Source organism: Condylura cristata, unplaced genomic scaffold (genome assembly GCF_000260355.1).
Source record: "Condylura cristata isolate star-nosed mole 26May11 unplaced genomic scaffold, ConCri1.0 scaffold00015, whole genome shotgun sequence".
In the NCBI taxonomy this organism is placed as follows: domain Eukaryota; kingdom Metazoa; phylum Chordata; class Mammalia; order Eulipotyphla; family Talpidae; genus Condylura; species Condylura cristata.
In genome coordinates, this window is record NW_004567116.1 from 26,328,029 (window position 1) to 26,344,296 (window position 16,268).

The window sequence follows — 16,268 nt, forward strand, 5'->3', positions numbered from 1 at the left end:
AAAACAGTGGGGGGAGGGAAATGCACGGGATTATGGTGATGGCACATGGGTGATTTGGTGATGGCACATGGGGAGTACAGCTGAGATGAAAAAATGCACAAAATGATGTAAAAATAAACTATAAAAAATTATGTCTCAAAAAGTCTAGCTAGGATACAACTTGAATAGCAAATAAAAATGTTTTATAAGACATTGATATAAATAAATAAAAGCATGGTAGCAGAGAAATATCACTTTTTGCTGATGTAATCATCCACCTGTATGTTTCTTCTATTGAAAGCCAGGCACTAGAGAACAGCTGTGACAAAAGCTAACACAGCCGTGACCTTCTGCAGTTTACATACCCCCTTGGTTAAACAAACAAAAAAGTCAGTAACATTTGTGTGGAAGCTCACCGTTTTTCTTTCTTCTTCAGAAGACTTAGTGAAGCCTGGATCAGTTGCCCAAGTCTTGTAGAAAAAGTAGAGGAAACCTATTATGCTGAGAATAAAAGTGAAATAGACGGGAGTGCCTGTTAAATGTTAAAGCTAAGTTAAGGGAAATAAGGAGTTCCCATTAAGACTAGCACCTTGGTGCCTAAGAATCCCTCTCTGATTCCCAACCTCCCCTTCTCTTCCATACACACATTCCTGCCCCCAACCTGGTTCCACCCTACATTCTAATCCTGCAGGAATTTGCTTATAGTTAGGTAGCAATTATTCCCATGCATTCACTGAAATGTATATGAACATGTAGATAGGAATAGTTAGAATATATGAGGGGCATCCCTAAGTCCAAAAACTTTCAAATCCAAATAAATTAATGTCTACTGGTGTAACTGTGGCTCTCCTGTCAGCATCTAAAACAATATTTTCTGTCACTTTAACAAAATCATACAGAGAAACAAATCACTTTATTCAGAAAGTCCACTTTAAACAATTTCCTTATATATTAAATGAATGCTTGCAAAAATGTCCTATTGGAACTTTCCAATTTTATTGGACAACTTTCCAGTAGTACTAGGTTGAGTTCATTTAGAAATAAACCTAAAGAAACTGCTCTCCTAATAGTGACTACAAATGAAATCCTTGTGACAACACTCAAGAATACATTGGCTCCCCTGGCAGCTATGTGAGGACCGACACTAGGCTTCTGGTCAAAGTTCCTGCCTCATTTTTTTTTTCACTTGACATGAAGCTATGCCATTCTCACAACACAAAGTTGTATATGTTGAGTCTCTCACCTATTTCATCCTTCCTACACTGAAGTTAGCTATAGCCAGGATCGCTAATGTTAGTGGGTCACCATTTCCATCCTCAGTCTGAACCTTCACTCCAAAACACTTTGGTCCTTCACTCAGCCCTTCCTCATAAAAGCCAAACACATTACTTCTTGAACATAAAAAAGAACACCCTCCTGAGTATTTAGAGGAGGCTTGGCTCCTGGTCATCTGAGGAGCCAACCTAGATCTCCTCTGAAAATTAACTTCAACCTGGTATCTTCCACATAGATTTTATTCAAGAGTAATAAAAATAACTATAATAGAACAATAGATGTTATTTATAAACTGGGAACGATGCAATGGGGCCTGCAGTCAGCAATTTTTGGCCATCACAGCATAGCAACCCTTACAGCTTGACAGTGCTGTCCCCAATACAAAGAAAAACTGAGACTCGCTGAAATTTAATAACTTGCCACCGGTGTAAACTAATTAGAAAAAAGCTCAAACTCCAATCCATTCTGATGCCATATTTCCATAATTCCCCTGATCCTTTTCTCATTATGGCCAAGGTGGCTGTGTCACAGAAGCTTCCCACAAGCCAGGCTTGGTGACCTGAGACAAGCCTCCTCCCAATACCCAGCACGTCAGCCTACTTATGCCCAGCAGTTCAAACAGTACATCACACTCAGCTTGAAAAACACAGATCTGATGGCGAAGTGCGCCACCTACCGGCTGATTTTCTCTCAGCAGCAGCAGGCTGGTTGGCTGTGGGTTTTATGTTTGTGGTCAAGGGATAAAATCTCACATCTTGTCAATTACAACATCTACAATACAATAGATATAGAAATCAGTACTGATTTCTGAATACCAGGCTTTGCTATTTCAGGCTTCAAATTACCATAGAGTAGTATGTTTGCTAATTTTGATCCTACTGCCCTGGCAACCTTGAAATGGTTCAAAATAAAATCTATCTCACTTTTTGTGAAAATTTTGAAATAAAGTGAGGAACTCAGATTTTAAAAGCTCATACAGAAGTACAATTTAAAAGCTGTATTTACTCCACATGAAACATGCCAAAAATAACAGCTATCCCTTCTCAGTATCATATTAAATACCCTAGAAATTACCAATTTTGAGAGGTCTAGAAGTGATGTTGTCCTGTTATTTTATGCACTCATGGCTACTTGCAAATTAAGTTTTTAATAGCATATAGTGATGTCATCCAGGCCTTCATTAGGTGGTAGTAATAGAGCTAATCCTTAAAAATCAGGCCCCAGGCCCTCCCTGGTGGCGCAGCCGGTTAAAGCACAGCACTGAGAATCTAAAGCCACTTCCGCATGAGTTCGATCCCCGCCTGCCCCGGAGGTGACCACATGGCGTGGCAGACCTCTCCTGACCCGCCCGCTGCTCCCCTCAGCAGTGTACTTCGTGGATCTGCCTGTTCTGCTCCCCACTCTGTCTCTGGTGAAGCCTCTCGCCGCCCCTGAGCCTCTGGCCTGTACCCCAGTTCTGTACGCACAAATAAATAAATCTTAAAAAAAAAAAAATCAGGCCCCAAATCAGCAGCTATGAGTCAAAGGTTAGATGTAATCAAATCTTTAGAAAAATATCAAATGACCATCAAAGGAATCAGAAAAATATTAGACAGTGTTCAGAAATAAAAAGTATCCTTCAAGGGAAGGGTGCTATACTGAAGGTGAATGTACGCACTCAGAATATGTGCGACTCTCTCACTTTACATTTAGTACTATGAAAAAATATTCTTGATTTGAGTATATACTCCTCTCCCGTAAACACTATTTTTTCTTTCTAAAATTGTCCTTACCAGAAAAAAAATCACAGGAAGGTAAAAGAATATGCTTGAAGTTACATCTCCATCTACTGCTTTCCTCCTCTCCTACCCCATATACAAAGCAATACTGACATGTCTCCTAGGATCTTGGAACAAGAGATAGGAACCTGGAAAGATGCAGGAAGACTGAGAACTGGAGAAAACATCTCCCACCAAAAGGAGCTGTGCAGGTGACGCCTAAGAAGTAACACCTATCCCCAATTCTGAAACCACACTCCACACCTCTAAACTGGAACTTGGTGTGGGTCTCCCTCCTCAAGTGATAATCTTGCTCTTTAGATTTTTTTTCTTTAAAGCCATGGGCTGCATGCATGAGGAGGTGATGGAAGAAGCAAGTGAGCTGTGACCAGCACTTTTTAAAAAAGGAAATAGAACAGGATAAAATAAGAAACTATCAGAGTGCAGCACACATTAGCAGTATACTGTATTCTGAAAGTTTGCCTCACACATGCTTAAGGTGGCAAGGGAAATTCACTTTTACCAGATAGTAACACTGTCACTGACCACTGCTGAGGAAGTCTACATTTCCCCCAATGTCCCCTCCTGCAGGCCATCTTGGTCCCAGAAGATTTATTAATCAACTACAACTGCTGACCAGGTTCAGAGTCATCTGGTCTTGAAGAGATCTGAAGATAATACAGCAATTTTTATGGACCCTAGTAAGCCAATAATTTATTTCACTGTTTCCTTCTTATGGATATTAAATACTAGAAACCTACTACTTCTATAGTGTGCTCTGAGGTCATTTCCAAAATTGACTAGATTTTCAATATCAAACATCTTCAACCAGAATCCTTAAATAAGTACAAATGCAAGTTACCTTCCCTGGATCTCTTAAATTCCTATTTAAATTCCTAACAACTGCATTACTGTTTTTTTGTTTTTTGTTTTACATCATTGTTCATTCTCCTCTCATTACTCATTTTTAAAGGCAAATTAGTTACCATTAAAGTTGAAAGGATATTAGGCAAGAATACTATGAACCATGTCATAAATATCCAAAAAATGGAACTTAGCAGAAAGGCTGTTGGGAAGTATACAAGGTTTTTATACCCAAGTAAGAACCTAGGAGAAAAAAAAAATAAACATGAGGTGTTAGTGAAAATACATACAATTCACATTCACTTTAGTTCAGCATTGCCTTCAATAATAACAATGCTGATTCCCTTAAATTACTGATTTTCACCTTCTGAGTGAAACCATATGCCACTTCCCATGAGGCACCATCAATAACTCCATTTCACACAGCGTAAGACTGAAGTGCTAGGCGCTCAAGAAGTGAATGTTTTGGTTCTGATAATGAACATACATTATTTCATTAACAATGACTTTATGTTTTCGATGACTTTTATTTCTATTGAAATGTACCAATTTACATGTACCTTTTCAAATCATATTTCCAAATACTCCAAAATACAAAAATTTAAACCTTTGCAAATTTCCTTTCACATTTACTCATCTTTCTTCCAGAACTAGCAACATATATTTGAAACATACAGATACACGTAACCTTAAGCACTTTCCAGTCCCAACTAAGGCTGCAATCATCTCCACCCATCAAAATATTAACCATCTCACTTGGGAAACAGGCAACTTGGAAGTCCACATAGAGCTTAATCAACTGATATTATAGCTTCAAAAGAAAAAACTCTTAAAATACTGTGTCTAGTAATTCTATGTACAAATACAGTTTACTTGCACTTACTTGAAAATTTATACCAGTAAGAAATAACAGTTTGGTGATGGATAAGAAAAGAGGTTTTAAAAAGCTATCAGGATAATAAACATAATAATTGAAAAAATAATATTTGAGAAGAAACAAAAGATCCCACACATCAGAGACACAATGGCCTCAGAATGGAATCCAGGTAACCGCCAGGGCATGACCTGAGCCTCTGCAGCAAAATGAATGTGCTTGGCCTAATTATACAGTGCAGTGAACTACCTAATTTCTAAGAGCCGCTTCTGTGACCTGTACTTTTGACACGTCACACAGCAGCCTGGATCGATAAGCAAATGTCCCTGGAGCCTGTTTACAGAAGTCTGCAGCTGCCTACAGTCGAACCTTACAGGGTCCTTACAGAGTGTGGGAGAAAGAAAAGCAGTATGGACAAACCTCCCATTTTAACTATGCCCACATGACAAGTCTAGCATCTCACAGTTATCAAAAAACAGTTTTCATATAAATTATTTTTATAATCTGGGTTTCTACTAAAACAAGCAAAATTTCAAAGGCCCCTGTCAAGAATGAGTAGCTATTGCTAGTCCTTGCTTTCTCACTGGAAAAGCAAACAATAAACCAACATGATTAACTGGGATGCTTGGTGATTTGGCTTAAAATTTAAAATTTGGAGACTGAATCAATCCGATTAGTGAAAAATGAGTAAATATCGCTAAGCTACAAAATTTCTAAATAGACAATTTCAGGCATTTTTCTATTTTTCAGAAATTTTAGCTTTAACTTTTATTTGAATTCAAATTCACTTCCAGTAGCCTTGCTCATAAGTGACCAAGTGCAGTCATCTAATAACTTTGTTTTTCTTATGGGGAAAAAAAAAAAAAAGCTCATGCTTATTCCATTAAGTGCTAGCAAGCAAAGGATGGGTGTAAAAATACTCATAATCAAGCCCTGAAAAGAGCAGCATGGATTTCCCTTTAGGTCCTTTTCTGTGGACCAGCATCACTCTATTTTTCTTTCTGTCAGTTAGTGAAAATGTTCAAGAGGAGAGACATGTGTCGGCCAGAAAGCAGTGATTCAACATGGCCAGGAAAGCAAAACAGAGTGATGCACAGCAGGCACAGCCTCAACAAGGAGATGGCGTTGGGACTGTGACGGAAGCGACATCTCCAGCTATACCACTATGTGTGTCAGAACCTTCAGGCAGACACAAACCGAGGACCAGAGCCCCCAGTGCAAATAAGCTTGACATGCTCTGCAAACAGAGAAGGCGGAGAGCAGTGAAGGGCAAGGGAGGAAGGGGTCAATTCAGAGGGGAGGAATGAATCACTCACTACCTGATAGCAGAGAGTTTAGATCTTAGTCTGATACAAGGAAACGCCCCTGGGGGCCTTACCAGGGCCAATAGGCAGAAACTGATTTGCCTGTGCAAGAGCTTCCTGGGGGACTAAGTGGGGATAAGAACAGGGGCTAAGAGCTGCCGCCTGAGACTAGTCAGGAGGCTTATTCTAGGGTGTCCACTGAGGAGGTGGCAGAGCAGACCGACAAAGGCAGAGTAGGAAAGACTTCGTAATGGGCCAGACAGATACGGAAAGGGAAGGGAAGGGAAGAACTAAGGATGACACCGATCCAAGCAGGACACTGGGAGGAACCGGATGCCACTGACCTGAGAAGGGAAGTGAGGAGTCTGGAACATGGTATGATTTTTGAGTACTTAATATTTAACGGTTAGTAAAGATTAGTAAAGGTTCTAACCACTGTGTATGCATTAACCGTGAGGCTGGCACTGCACAAGAATCCTCATTTTACAGAGGAAGAAATGAGGCACAGAGAGGTAAAGCAACTCGTTCAAGGTCAGACAGTTGACACGATCAAGTTGTAATGTGAAACCAAGTAATCTACCTCCTAATCCGTGGCCATTTATAATTTTATATAAATTTTTTCCTGAAAATAGAACCATAACATAGTCACTATTTTCTAAATCCCCATGACTTAGCTAGGCTATTTCAATTAAAGCCAGTAAGAACAAAAATAGTTAGCTCAAAATGAATTTAGATTTAGAAAAGGAAAAAACAAAACTTCTGAACATAGGGCAAAAAATGCTTCAAAGTGCACTATAGTTACAAAAACCTCAATAGTTTCAAAATATTATTAGAAATTCTAAAAGTGTGCTAGGATATTTATTTTCCACCAATTGCCAATTTAATTAAATTACTTTCCGCCAAATCATATGCTAACATATCCTTTCCCTCCCACCATTTCTAAGAAAGCTTCCATGTGGTGGATTAACATTGATAGCTCAGTAAAATCTGTGATTTCAGCTAACCAACAACAGAAATAATTGATCAAATTAATAATGCAATAACCATCCTTGCAAGAGTAAGATACACACCTTGGAAACAAAGATGTCAGAAAAAACAATATTACTAAAAGACATCCTTTTAAAAGCCAAGACTCTGAATTGAAGTCCAGTATGAATCCAACAGCCCACATGGTGATCACAGAAAGCACCAGCAGTAGGAAGAGCTAGAAAGAGAAGCAGAATTTTAGACCTTTACCGATTTTAGCTCCTAAGCATCTCATAATAATTAGCTTAACAGAACTACTTCCTAAATATATCATACCAATACAACAGCAAAAACAGGTTTTCTTCAAAATTGCAGATTGATAAATCTGAGAAATTACAAACCTTATGAACAAATTTTTGGAAATTCCTTACATTTTATAAAGTGTTACTTGAACATTTTGTTTTGTTTTCCTCCCTTCTAAAACATGGTGGTCTTTGAGAAAGTGCTGATGGTAGTTGGCACTAAAAACAAAACTGTTTAATTTGTTTCAAGATGCATTATAATGACCTAAAGCATAAAGTATGACAAAGGGATCACATCAAAATGAAGATATCACAGACTCTGTAAGGGGAGTATTAGCTTTCAACCTGGGTGTGAGCAGTGCAACCCTCTAATTAAGAAGGTAAGAAGAAGCAGGCTTGAAGAACAGATGTGTTAGGTTTAGGAAGTGTGATATTTTAGATATGTATCTAATCTCTGCACAACCAGCAGATGCTCGGCAGGCTGTCAGAGCAGCAGGCCTACTGCTAGAGAGGAAGTCTTGTGTGTATCAACATGAGATGAAGCCACAAAAGACCAACATCCCAAGGACTGTGTAGGCAGAAAAGGTAGAATGTTGGTCAACATAAATATTTTAGGAGAAAAATGCTAATGGAGGAGTGATTAACGTGCCTAGAAAGGCAGGGTGAGAACCAGCAGAAGGAAAGAGCCAGGAGCCCAAAAGGGAGTTTCAAGCAGGGGAGAGTTTCTCTAAATGTCACATGGAGACCAAAGACTGAAACGTGCCCTCAGGATGCTGCCAGGTTTAACTCTGCTGGCAAAGTGAGAAGAATGGAAACACCTAGGAACCAACTGCTGAGTGGCTGCACCAAGCCGTGCCCACATTAGTGCAATGTACATGACCTTGGAAGAAAGCTTTTGCAACAGCAAAGGAAGAAAATATATTCTGCTCTTTCTTCTTTGATTTTTCCTCCTCTAATTTTAAAACTGGAAAATGACATCAAATTTTTAAAATATTTCTCATTTATATAACATAAAATGAACAAGCTGATTTTTTTTAGTAAGGTAAATTTAGAATCTGAAAATTATATAACCTCAGAACAGAAATAAGAAATATGGACCTCAAATGCATAATCCTCAAATGTATAAACACTGGAGGGCATAGTGGATGTCAGGCATGAATCCAAGTACTTGGGACACATCAATGAATGTGAGGTCTTTTTCTCCTAAAATTCTAGCAGGGGAGACAAACTAAATGAATTTTACAGTGTATAAGAAGCTAGATCACACACCACTTTGTAAACCATTGCAAGAAATTTGGTTTTTATTCTAGGGCAAAGGGGAAAACTTCAGAGAATTCTAAGCAAGTGAGTGACAGGATCTGACTTACATTTTAAAACATTTACCTGGCTGCTATATTGAGAACAGATAGAGAGTAGGGACCGGAGAGTCGGACAACTGCAGTAATCCACATGGAAGATAATGGAGACTAGACCAAAACACCAGTAGTGGCGTGATACGGTGTCAAATTTTGGATATAGACTGAGGGCAGAACTAGCCAGTCTGTTTTTCTGATGGACTGGGTATGTGGGATGACAGAAAAGACAAAAATTAACCAGAAAGCTGGAGTGACCACCTCCTGAGATCAGAAAGCCCGTGGATGGGATTCACTTAAGAAGGGGTGGAAGGAGAGATCAGGAGTTCTGTTTCGGATGTGTTATGTTGGAGATGCCTGACAGACACTGAACTAGGTAAGTTACGTAGAAAACTGGATATATGCTTCTGAAGAGGTCTGAACTACAGATAAGTGGAGGAGTTGTCAACATACAGACAGTGGCATTTAAAGTCATGGAAGAGCATGAAATCATCAAAGGAATGAGAAAAGAGAATAGAGAAAAGAAGTCCAGGACAAAACCCTGGAATATGATACATATAAAGGAGAGGAGTTGGAGGAATAGGAGACTGAGGATTAAGTTGCTTCTTTTTCTTTCCCTCCACACAAATGCAAACAGGTGTGCTATTCACAGTGACCCTCAGCATAGACATCTGGTAGTGGCTGTTAATTTAGAATCATTCTGAAAGCATAATTACTGTTACATATATGATGCCACCATAGCATATTTAAAAACATCAAAGATAGTGAAATCAATTCAATAACTTATTTTAACAATTTGAGTTACAGTCACTATTAGGGCTTAGATTTTGTAAACTGAACTTCCTGACTTTTTCTACTGATCTGTTCAGCTTCAAACTTCAAAGAACATCACCCAGAAGAATTGTTAAATTAGAAAAAAAATGAATAAAAACTCTCAAAGCCCCAGATATTTTAGTTTTTGAACTTACACTATATGACTGAACTTTATATAGCACAGTCACCTTTAAAGTCCAACTCATCATTCTAATAAAACTTCTTTTAATCCAATGTTATTGATTTGCCATTCATTCACATAACTATATAATTTGGGGAGTACAATTTCACCCCCGACATGTGCACAGGCTTCATTCACCCTCCACCCAGGCTCCAGGGCCACTACATACACTGTGACATTACCTCCTCCACCCCTAATTCTCTCTAGTAAACCCTATATTTATTATAAGTTACTGTTGTGTAACAAAACATTTTAAATGTTAACATTTTCCTTTTTTAAAACCATTTAATAAAGAACAATTTCTTTTAAAAAGTTTCTATAAAACTCCTTGCAACAAGGTATCTTTCTTTCTACCTCTCCAAGAATCTAAACCACTGGGTGATCTAGCTCACTCCTTGAGTGTGAAAGCACATCAGAATACTCACAAAGTGACATATATTGTCAGAGCCATCTAGCTGAGAACCAATAATAAACTCCCAGCCTCAGTGCCAAATATCCAGCTTTGGGCTGTGGGATGATTGCATAAGAAATAATAAGCAGATGTAATGCAGCACTAAGCTAACTCCCTGGCTTCCCTTAAAATCTTAGAAGCCCAAACCAACAAACCAAAATTTACTAGTGTCCACAAAATAGACCCCATATAAAAATACCTCGCATTTCTGCAGCCACTTCCAAAGTCTCAACCTTTTGTTAGCTCTTATTTTGGCTTCTGCTTTTAACATGTGTATAATAAGCCAATTTTTGCTTTGCAGAGCCATGTCAAGAGGTGTTTCACCCTTAAAAAAGAAAGAAAATGTTCAATTATATTTTCAATACAGTAAAGGTGCTAAACGTTTTATAAAAACTCACTAGAATCACAGACGCAGCAGTTATCTACCCTGTGGGAACTAAAAACAGATGTATCACTTATCTTTATGCTAATATATTAATCGTCTGGCTGGGAGATAAGTCTTCTAAGGGAGATAATACCTGGTCATACCTTAACATTTCTGACATCCAGGCTAGAACCAGCTTCTAAAAGTTTATCGACTGCTGTAACATTTCCAGCTGCAACTGCCCAGTGGAGCGGAGTGTTTTGGTGCACTTTATCCACCATGTTGAGAGAGGGATTAAATTTTAAAAGAAATCCAGTTGGTTCTGGCCTGTCTCAAAGCAATAAAATATCAATGAGCATTAACAGAGAGTATCATTTGAAGGGTAACTGCAAATAAAGAATCTTTAAAACTAATGTTTCAATTAACCGTTCAGTAAGTATTCTGAGGAAGTGAGGTCTTCTTTGTGCAAAGTTCTACTCAGGGTGCTAATAGGAGAGATTCCCCACCTCCCTGGAAACCCAGCTTTCAGTGACAGTCTACTACAGAGATAACATCAATAGGATGTAATAACTGCTTTTGTTTTTCAAACTTTTATTTTCATGTTTTTCTTCTATAGGTTAACTGTTTTGTTTTTGTTCTTTTTTATATCATGAATTTAATTTCAGCCAATATTTCTCTTTTTGTTGTTGTCCTAATATTCAATTTCATTGGGAACCCACTTTCCACTTGATCTTTCTTGATACGGATTATTCTCCCCTACTTTAAACAATTTCTAAATAAAATTCTGTTTTACACCAAAAAAAAAGACTGTGCAATAATATAATTCAGGAGATGAACCAAAAGCTAACTTCACATTCTATGGGTCAATTATTAAGTAAATCAGATTTAAATAACATAAAATATTTGTGTATCTTAGGAAGTTATGGACAAATGACAATATTCAATATAATACTTCTTTACCATCAGTACCTTTCCTTCTTTCATGATTCAAGAAATTTTCTTAATAAAACAATATTCTACTTTGCTTACTTGATTAAGATCCTTAAACAGTATGTCCAACTTTAGGGTTAATAGTAAAAAAGATAAAATGCGGGTGATTTGGTGATGGGAAGCCTATGGGAGTTACAACTGAGATGGAAAAAGGCACAACATGATGTAAAAATAAACTATTATATTAATAAAAAAAAAAAAAAGATAAAATGCAGCCGTCCCTGGCTTAGCAACAGATTAGGATGCAGCACTGCAAGCTGGCCACAGACGCTTCAGTATGAGTTCAATCCCTGGCCCCAGAGCTGACCCACATGGCGTGGCAGACCTCTCCTGTCTGGCCCGCTGCTCCCCTCAACAGTGTACTTCATTGATCTGCCTGTTCTGCCCCCTGCTCTGTCTCTGGTGAAGCCTCTCACCACCCCTGCACTTCTGGCCTGTACTTCAGTTCTGTATGCATAAATAAATAAATCTTAAAAAGAAATACACTCTTGGTCCTCGCTGGTGGTGCAGTGGGTTAAAGCACAGCACTGAGAATCTAGAGCCACTTCCGCATGAGTTCGATTCCCGCCTACCCCGGAGGTGACCACATGGCGAGGCAGACCTCTCCTGACCCACCCGCTGCTCCCCTCAGCAGTGTGCTTCCTCGATCTGCCTGTTCTGCTCCCTACTCAGTCTCTGGTGAAGCCTCTCACCACCCCTGAGCCTCTGGCCTGTACCCCAGTTCTGTATGCACAAATAAATAAATCTTTAAAAAAAAAATACACTCTTTAACAAACTTCTACCTCCAGCCCCACCACTCCATGAACAAAAAGGAAATGACATCAGAAATAACCTGGTTTCTAGGAGACAAATCCTAAGTAAAAGCAGAATCTGAAATTAAGTACATTAGAAACAAACTGATAAAAGGAAAACTGCAGAATGGATTTGAATAGAAGACCAGAAATTGGGTTACATGGTGGTCATTAAAATAACAGGTGTTTACAAAATAAACACACAGATACAGATATGTACATAATATGAACATAAAAACAGAAGTCTCTCATAGATTAGTTACAATGTTTTCACAGCAGATGTCAGAGAGCTCAAAATGTGTTCTCCAGAATTCAGAGTTATCCTCTAAATTTCAAATCATAAGAATATTTAAGCTTGTGTCATTTTTCAAAAATGCAAACCAAGAAATGTAAGTCATGCTAACGAGTATATGCTATAAAATCTTCATCTACTGATGGATGGCACAAGGGTGAATTGGTGGTGAGAAGCCCATGAGGATTGCAACTGAGATGGAAAAAATGCACAAAATAAAGAATGATGTAAAAATTTTTAAAATAATTTTTTTTAAAAAGGAAAAAAATAACTTCACTTGTAAGGACTTTTTTTTTTTTAATGTATGAACAGCTTTCAAACTTCCCTCAAAGCTACCAGAAAATCTGTTTCAGTGGTGCTTTCCTAACTAAAGCTATTCAAAAGGTGGAAAATCTTATTTTCTTCTTTAGAATGTAGGTTCATTCCACATAGACTGAGATATTTAAAATTATATGCACGAAACTGTTGCAACAAGTGATCTGAATGAGACAACTCAATTAAACTCACTTACCCAAGGACTTTGTTAGCTGATAACATGAGAGGTGTATGCCCATTTAAATCTGTCAAATTCACACTCTAGGAAAAAAGATAAGTCAATCAGCCTGACTGTAAACACAGTCAAAATTCTCTTCCTTTTTTTTAATACAAGTATCTCTTTAATACATTCAGTTCTACCATTATATCTACAAGAAGGGTTCAATCATCACTTGAGTAAAATAATATTCTGCTTCACATCCATGGTGTGAAAGGCCCTTGATTCTTACAAAATACTTTCGAAGAAAAAACCAGAGTATATGATTTAAAGTATTGTATGATGTGAATAAAAAAGAGATGGGGAAAACATTGAAAATCATTAAGATTAGTCAATAAGTATAAAAGAGACTGACCAGACCTTAGAAGTCCTCTGGGTTGGATATGAACTGTCACATTAATTCATGATATTATATCTCACACAAAGCAATCTCATCCTATTTTTAAAAAAGATTTATTCTGGGGCCCTCCCTGGTGGCATAGCGGGTTAAAGCACAGCACTAAGAAGCTTAAGCCACTTCCGCACGAGTTCAATTCCCGCCTGCCCTGGAGGTGATACAATGGCGAGGCAGACCTCTCCTGACCTGCCCGCTGCTCCCCTCAGTGGTGCACTTGTTCGATCTGCCTGTTCTGCTCCCCGCTCTGTCTCTGGTGAATCCTCTCACCCTCCACATCTCTGGCCTGTACCCCAGTTCTGTATCAATAAATAAATAAATCTTTAAAAAATTTATTTAATCTATTTATACATATGAGAGCTGAGATACAAGCCAAAGGTGTGGGGGGATAGTGGATGGGTAAGAGGAGTCCCCAGAAACAAAGTGGGGAGCAGAACAGACAAATTTACTAAAATATACTGCTAGGGAGCAAGGGGCAAGATAAAAGAGGTCTGCTACTCTATGTCAGCTCCCTGGTAGTGATGGAACTCATGCTACAGTGGCTGTCAATACCTTCATAGTGCTGAGACTTAGCCCCTTTCACCACAGGAAGACAAAAGCCACCTCATCTTTATGTAAACACTGTAACTATGATCTATTTTTTGAGGCAACTCACTGCCTTTCTGGACTTACATTACAAACAGTAAAACATACAAAACTCTCTTCTATTCTCTAGATGATAGGAGAGAAAAAAGAAAGCATGCCGTCTTGAAGACAGGTTCATTTTAATAAAATGGGTCGAGGTGGGAAGTATACAATGATGGTTCCTGCCAACTCAAAGAAAGCTTCAATTACTAGAGATCCTCAAGGACCTTGGAGAAATACAACTCGGGAAGGAGCGCAAAGAGAAGCAGGGAGGACTCCTTATATTATGAAGGACTATAAAGACATATACCACGTCATTCTAAAATGAGATCCAGGTAATTACTCTACCTCAATTGGCCAAGTCTGAGAGAAAGTGCTTATTTAAAGGGAATCATTCCAACAGCAATTGTGCAAACATGTTTCCCCACCTGTTATAGGCGAGTTGGCTGATATATAAACAGCTACCAGGAAGCAAATCCCAGACAAATACAGTTGACAGAGAAACTCCCACTGACAATAACTTATAATCTAACCTGTACAATAAATGGATGCATCTTAAGGTGAGTCATTTTTTGTGGAATTACTTTAGAGAACAATAAGAAGCATATATTCAAATTGTTCTCCCATTTGTACTCAAATAATGAAAGCAAATGATGGGTTCATTTAGTGATCTGAGTGTCATTTCTACATTCAACCAGAAGAAAAATACAGGGTTTGAGGTCATCTTTTGAAAAACTCCTCAAATTACTGGGATTATAAAGTAAAGTATTATAGACTTACCAGTTTCAGAAACACCTATTATATGCCTAGCTAAATGCCTATCCTTTTTGCCTTCAATGAAGCTGGAAAAGCAGTAGTTAATAGCTAGACTTAACTGAGGTGAGCAAATGAGTATGTGGATCTCACCCTTACACTTTAAAAATAAGGACCTAACACTACTAATCATCTTCCCAGTTTCTCTAGGTTTACAGTAGCTGGAAGTAGAAGATATGTTTCAAAACATACCTGCCCCTTTGAGATGAGATATGCTATAATGGGCATGTGTTGAAATAATACTGCCAGGTGGATGCTGCTGAAACCCTCTCCATCAATGAGAGCGGGGTCTGCACCATACTGTAGTAGTAATATGACCATAGGTAAATGCCCTTGTCTGCAAATAGAGGACAAAAATTATATGGTATCCAGAAAAAGAAAAAAATTCAGGGAGAAGCTGATATCTTTAAGACTTGTTTAGACAAAAAGAGCATTACCTATCTATAGGATTTTTAAAATGCTGGACATTTTCCAACATCTTTTACTTAGATGTTCCAAACTTAGAACTCTCTAGATAGTCTTTGAGTAATAAACTCAACCTCCCAATCTACCTTAAATCTCATTTTTCTACCAAGTATAAGTAATAATTCCTCATGCTAAAATGAAAACTTTAGAACAGCTTGAATGTCACTGTTGCTATTTTTATAAACAAAAGGTAACCATGAACCAGGGATGCAGAAGGATGACAATGGCAGACTGCAGGTATATTGCAGTTTATATTTAAATACAGTTCATTTTCTAGATAAAGCACTATAACCTCAGTAACATAAGTGGTTAAATTAACCCTCAATTCTTTAAAAATCTTGGGTATAGAAAAAAACATGACTCTTTGCCCTAAAGGAACAGTTATTCACTTTAGTTTCATGTTCATGTCAATCCCACCAAACACACAAAATAGGGTCAAAATAAAAGATAAACAAGTTGCTAACTATCAAGAGAGGTGCTTATCAGCTTCAATTACTTATGCTCAATACATCCCATAGAAAAGCCTGATTGAGTTTACAGTTCTCTCAGTCACTGCTTTTATCCACATGGCCACACAAAAGATAATCTGACTATAAAAGAGAAAATTTAAACAGATACTTCAGTTTGCATAGTACAGTAGAGCCCTAAATTAAATGTAAAAGACATTGTCTCTGGAATCTTTTTCAAACTGAGAATTTTTTGAATGAAGATTAAAAGGTTAAAAAAAAAACAACTTTCAAACTGTAGCTGCAATTGCTTGTCCAACAGGGTCACATGTAGCTATTTTAGGTTCAAATTAGGGCCCTCCCTGGTGGCGCAGCGGGTTAAAACACTGCACTAAGAAACTGAAACCACTTCTGCATGAGTTCGATCCCCGCCTGCCCC

At 38.1% G+C, this 16,268-nt stretch overlaps 1 protein-coding gene across 1 annotated transcript in view; it reads right to left on the reverse strand.

Annotated features, from left to right (window-relative positions):
* ZDHHC13 (zinc finger, DHHC-type containing 13) overlaps window positions 1-16,268 on the reverse strand; it is a 45,382-nt gene that overhangs the window by 12,484 nt on the left and 16,630 nt on the right. Inside the window, exons 5-11 of the mRNA XM_004682989.2 lie at window positions 15,111-15,255; window positions 13,067-13,131; window positions 10,647-10,809; window positions 10,318-10,443; window positions 7,124-7,257; window positions 4,018-4,118; window positions 396-520 (exon numbers count right to left, since the gene is read on the reverse strand). Of these exons, the coding sequence (XP_004683046.1) occupies window positions 396-520; window positions 4,018-4,118; window positions 7,124-7,257; window positions 10,318-10,443; window positions 10,647-10,809; window positions 13,067-13,131; window positions 15,111-15,255 (859 nt within the window). The remainder of the gene's footprint in view (window positions 1-395; window positions 521-4,017; window positions 4,119-7,123; window positions 7,258-10,317; window positions 10,444-10,646; window positions 10,810-13,066; window positions 13,132-15,110; window positions 15,256-16,268) is intronic.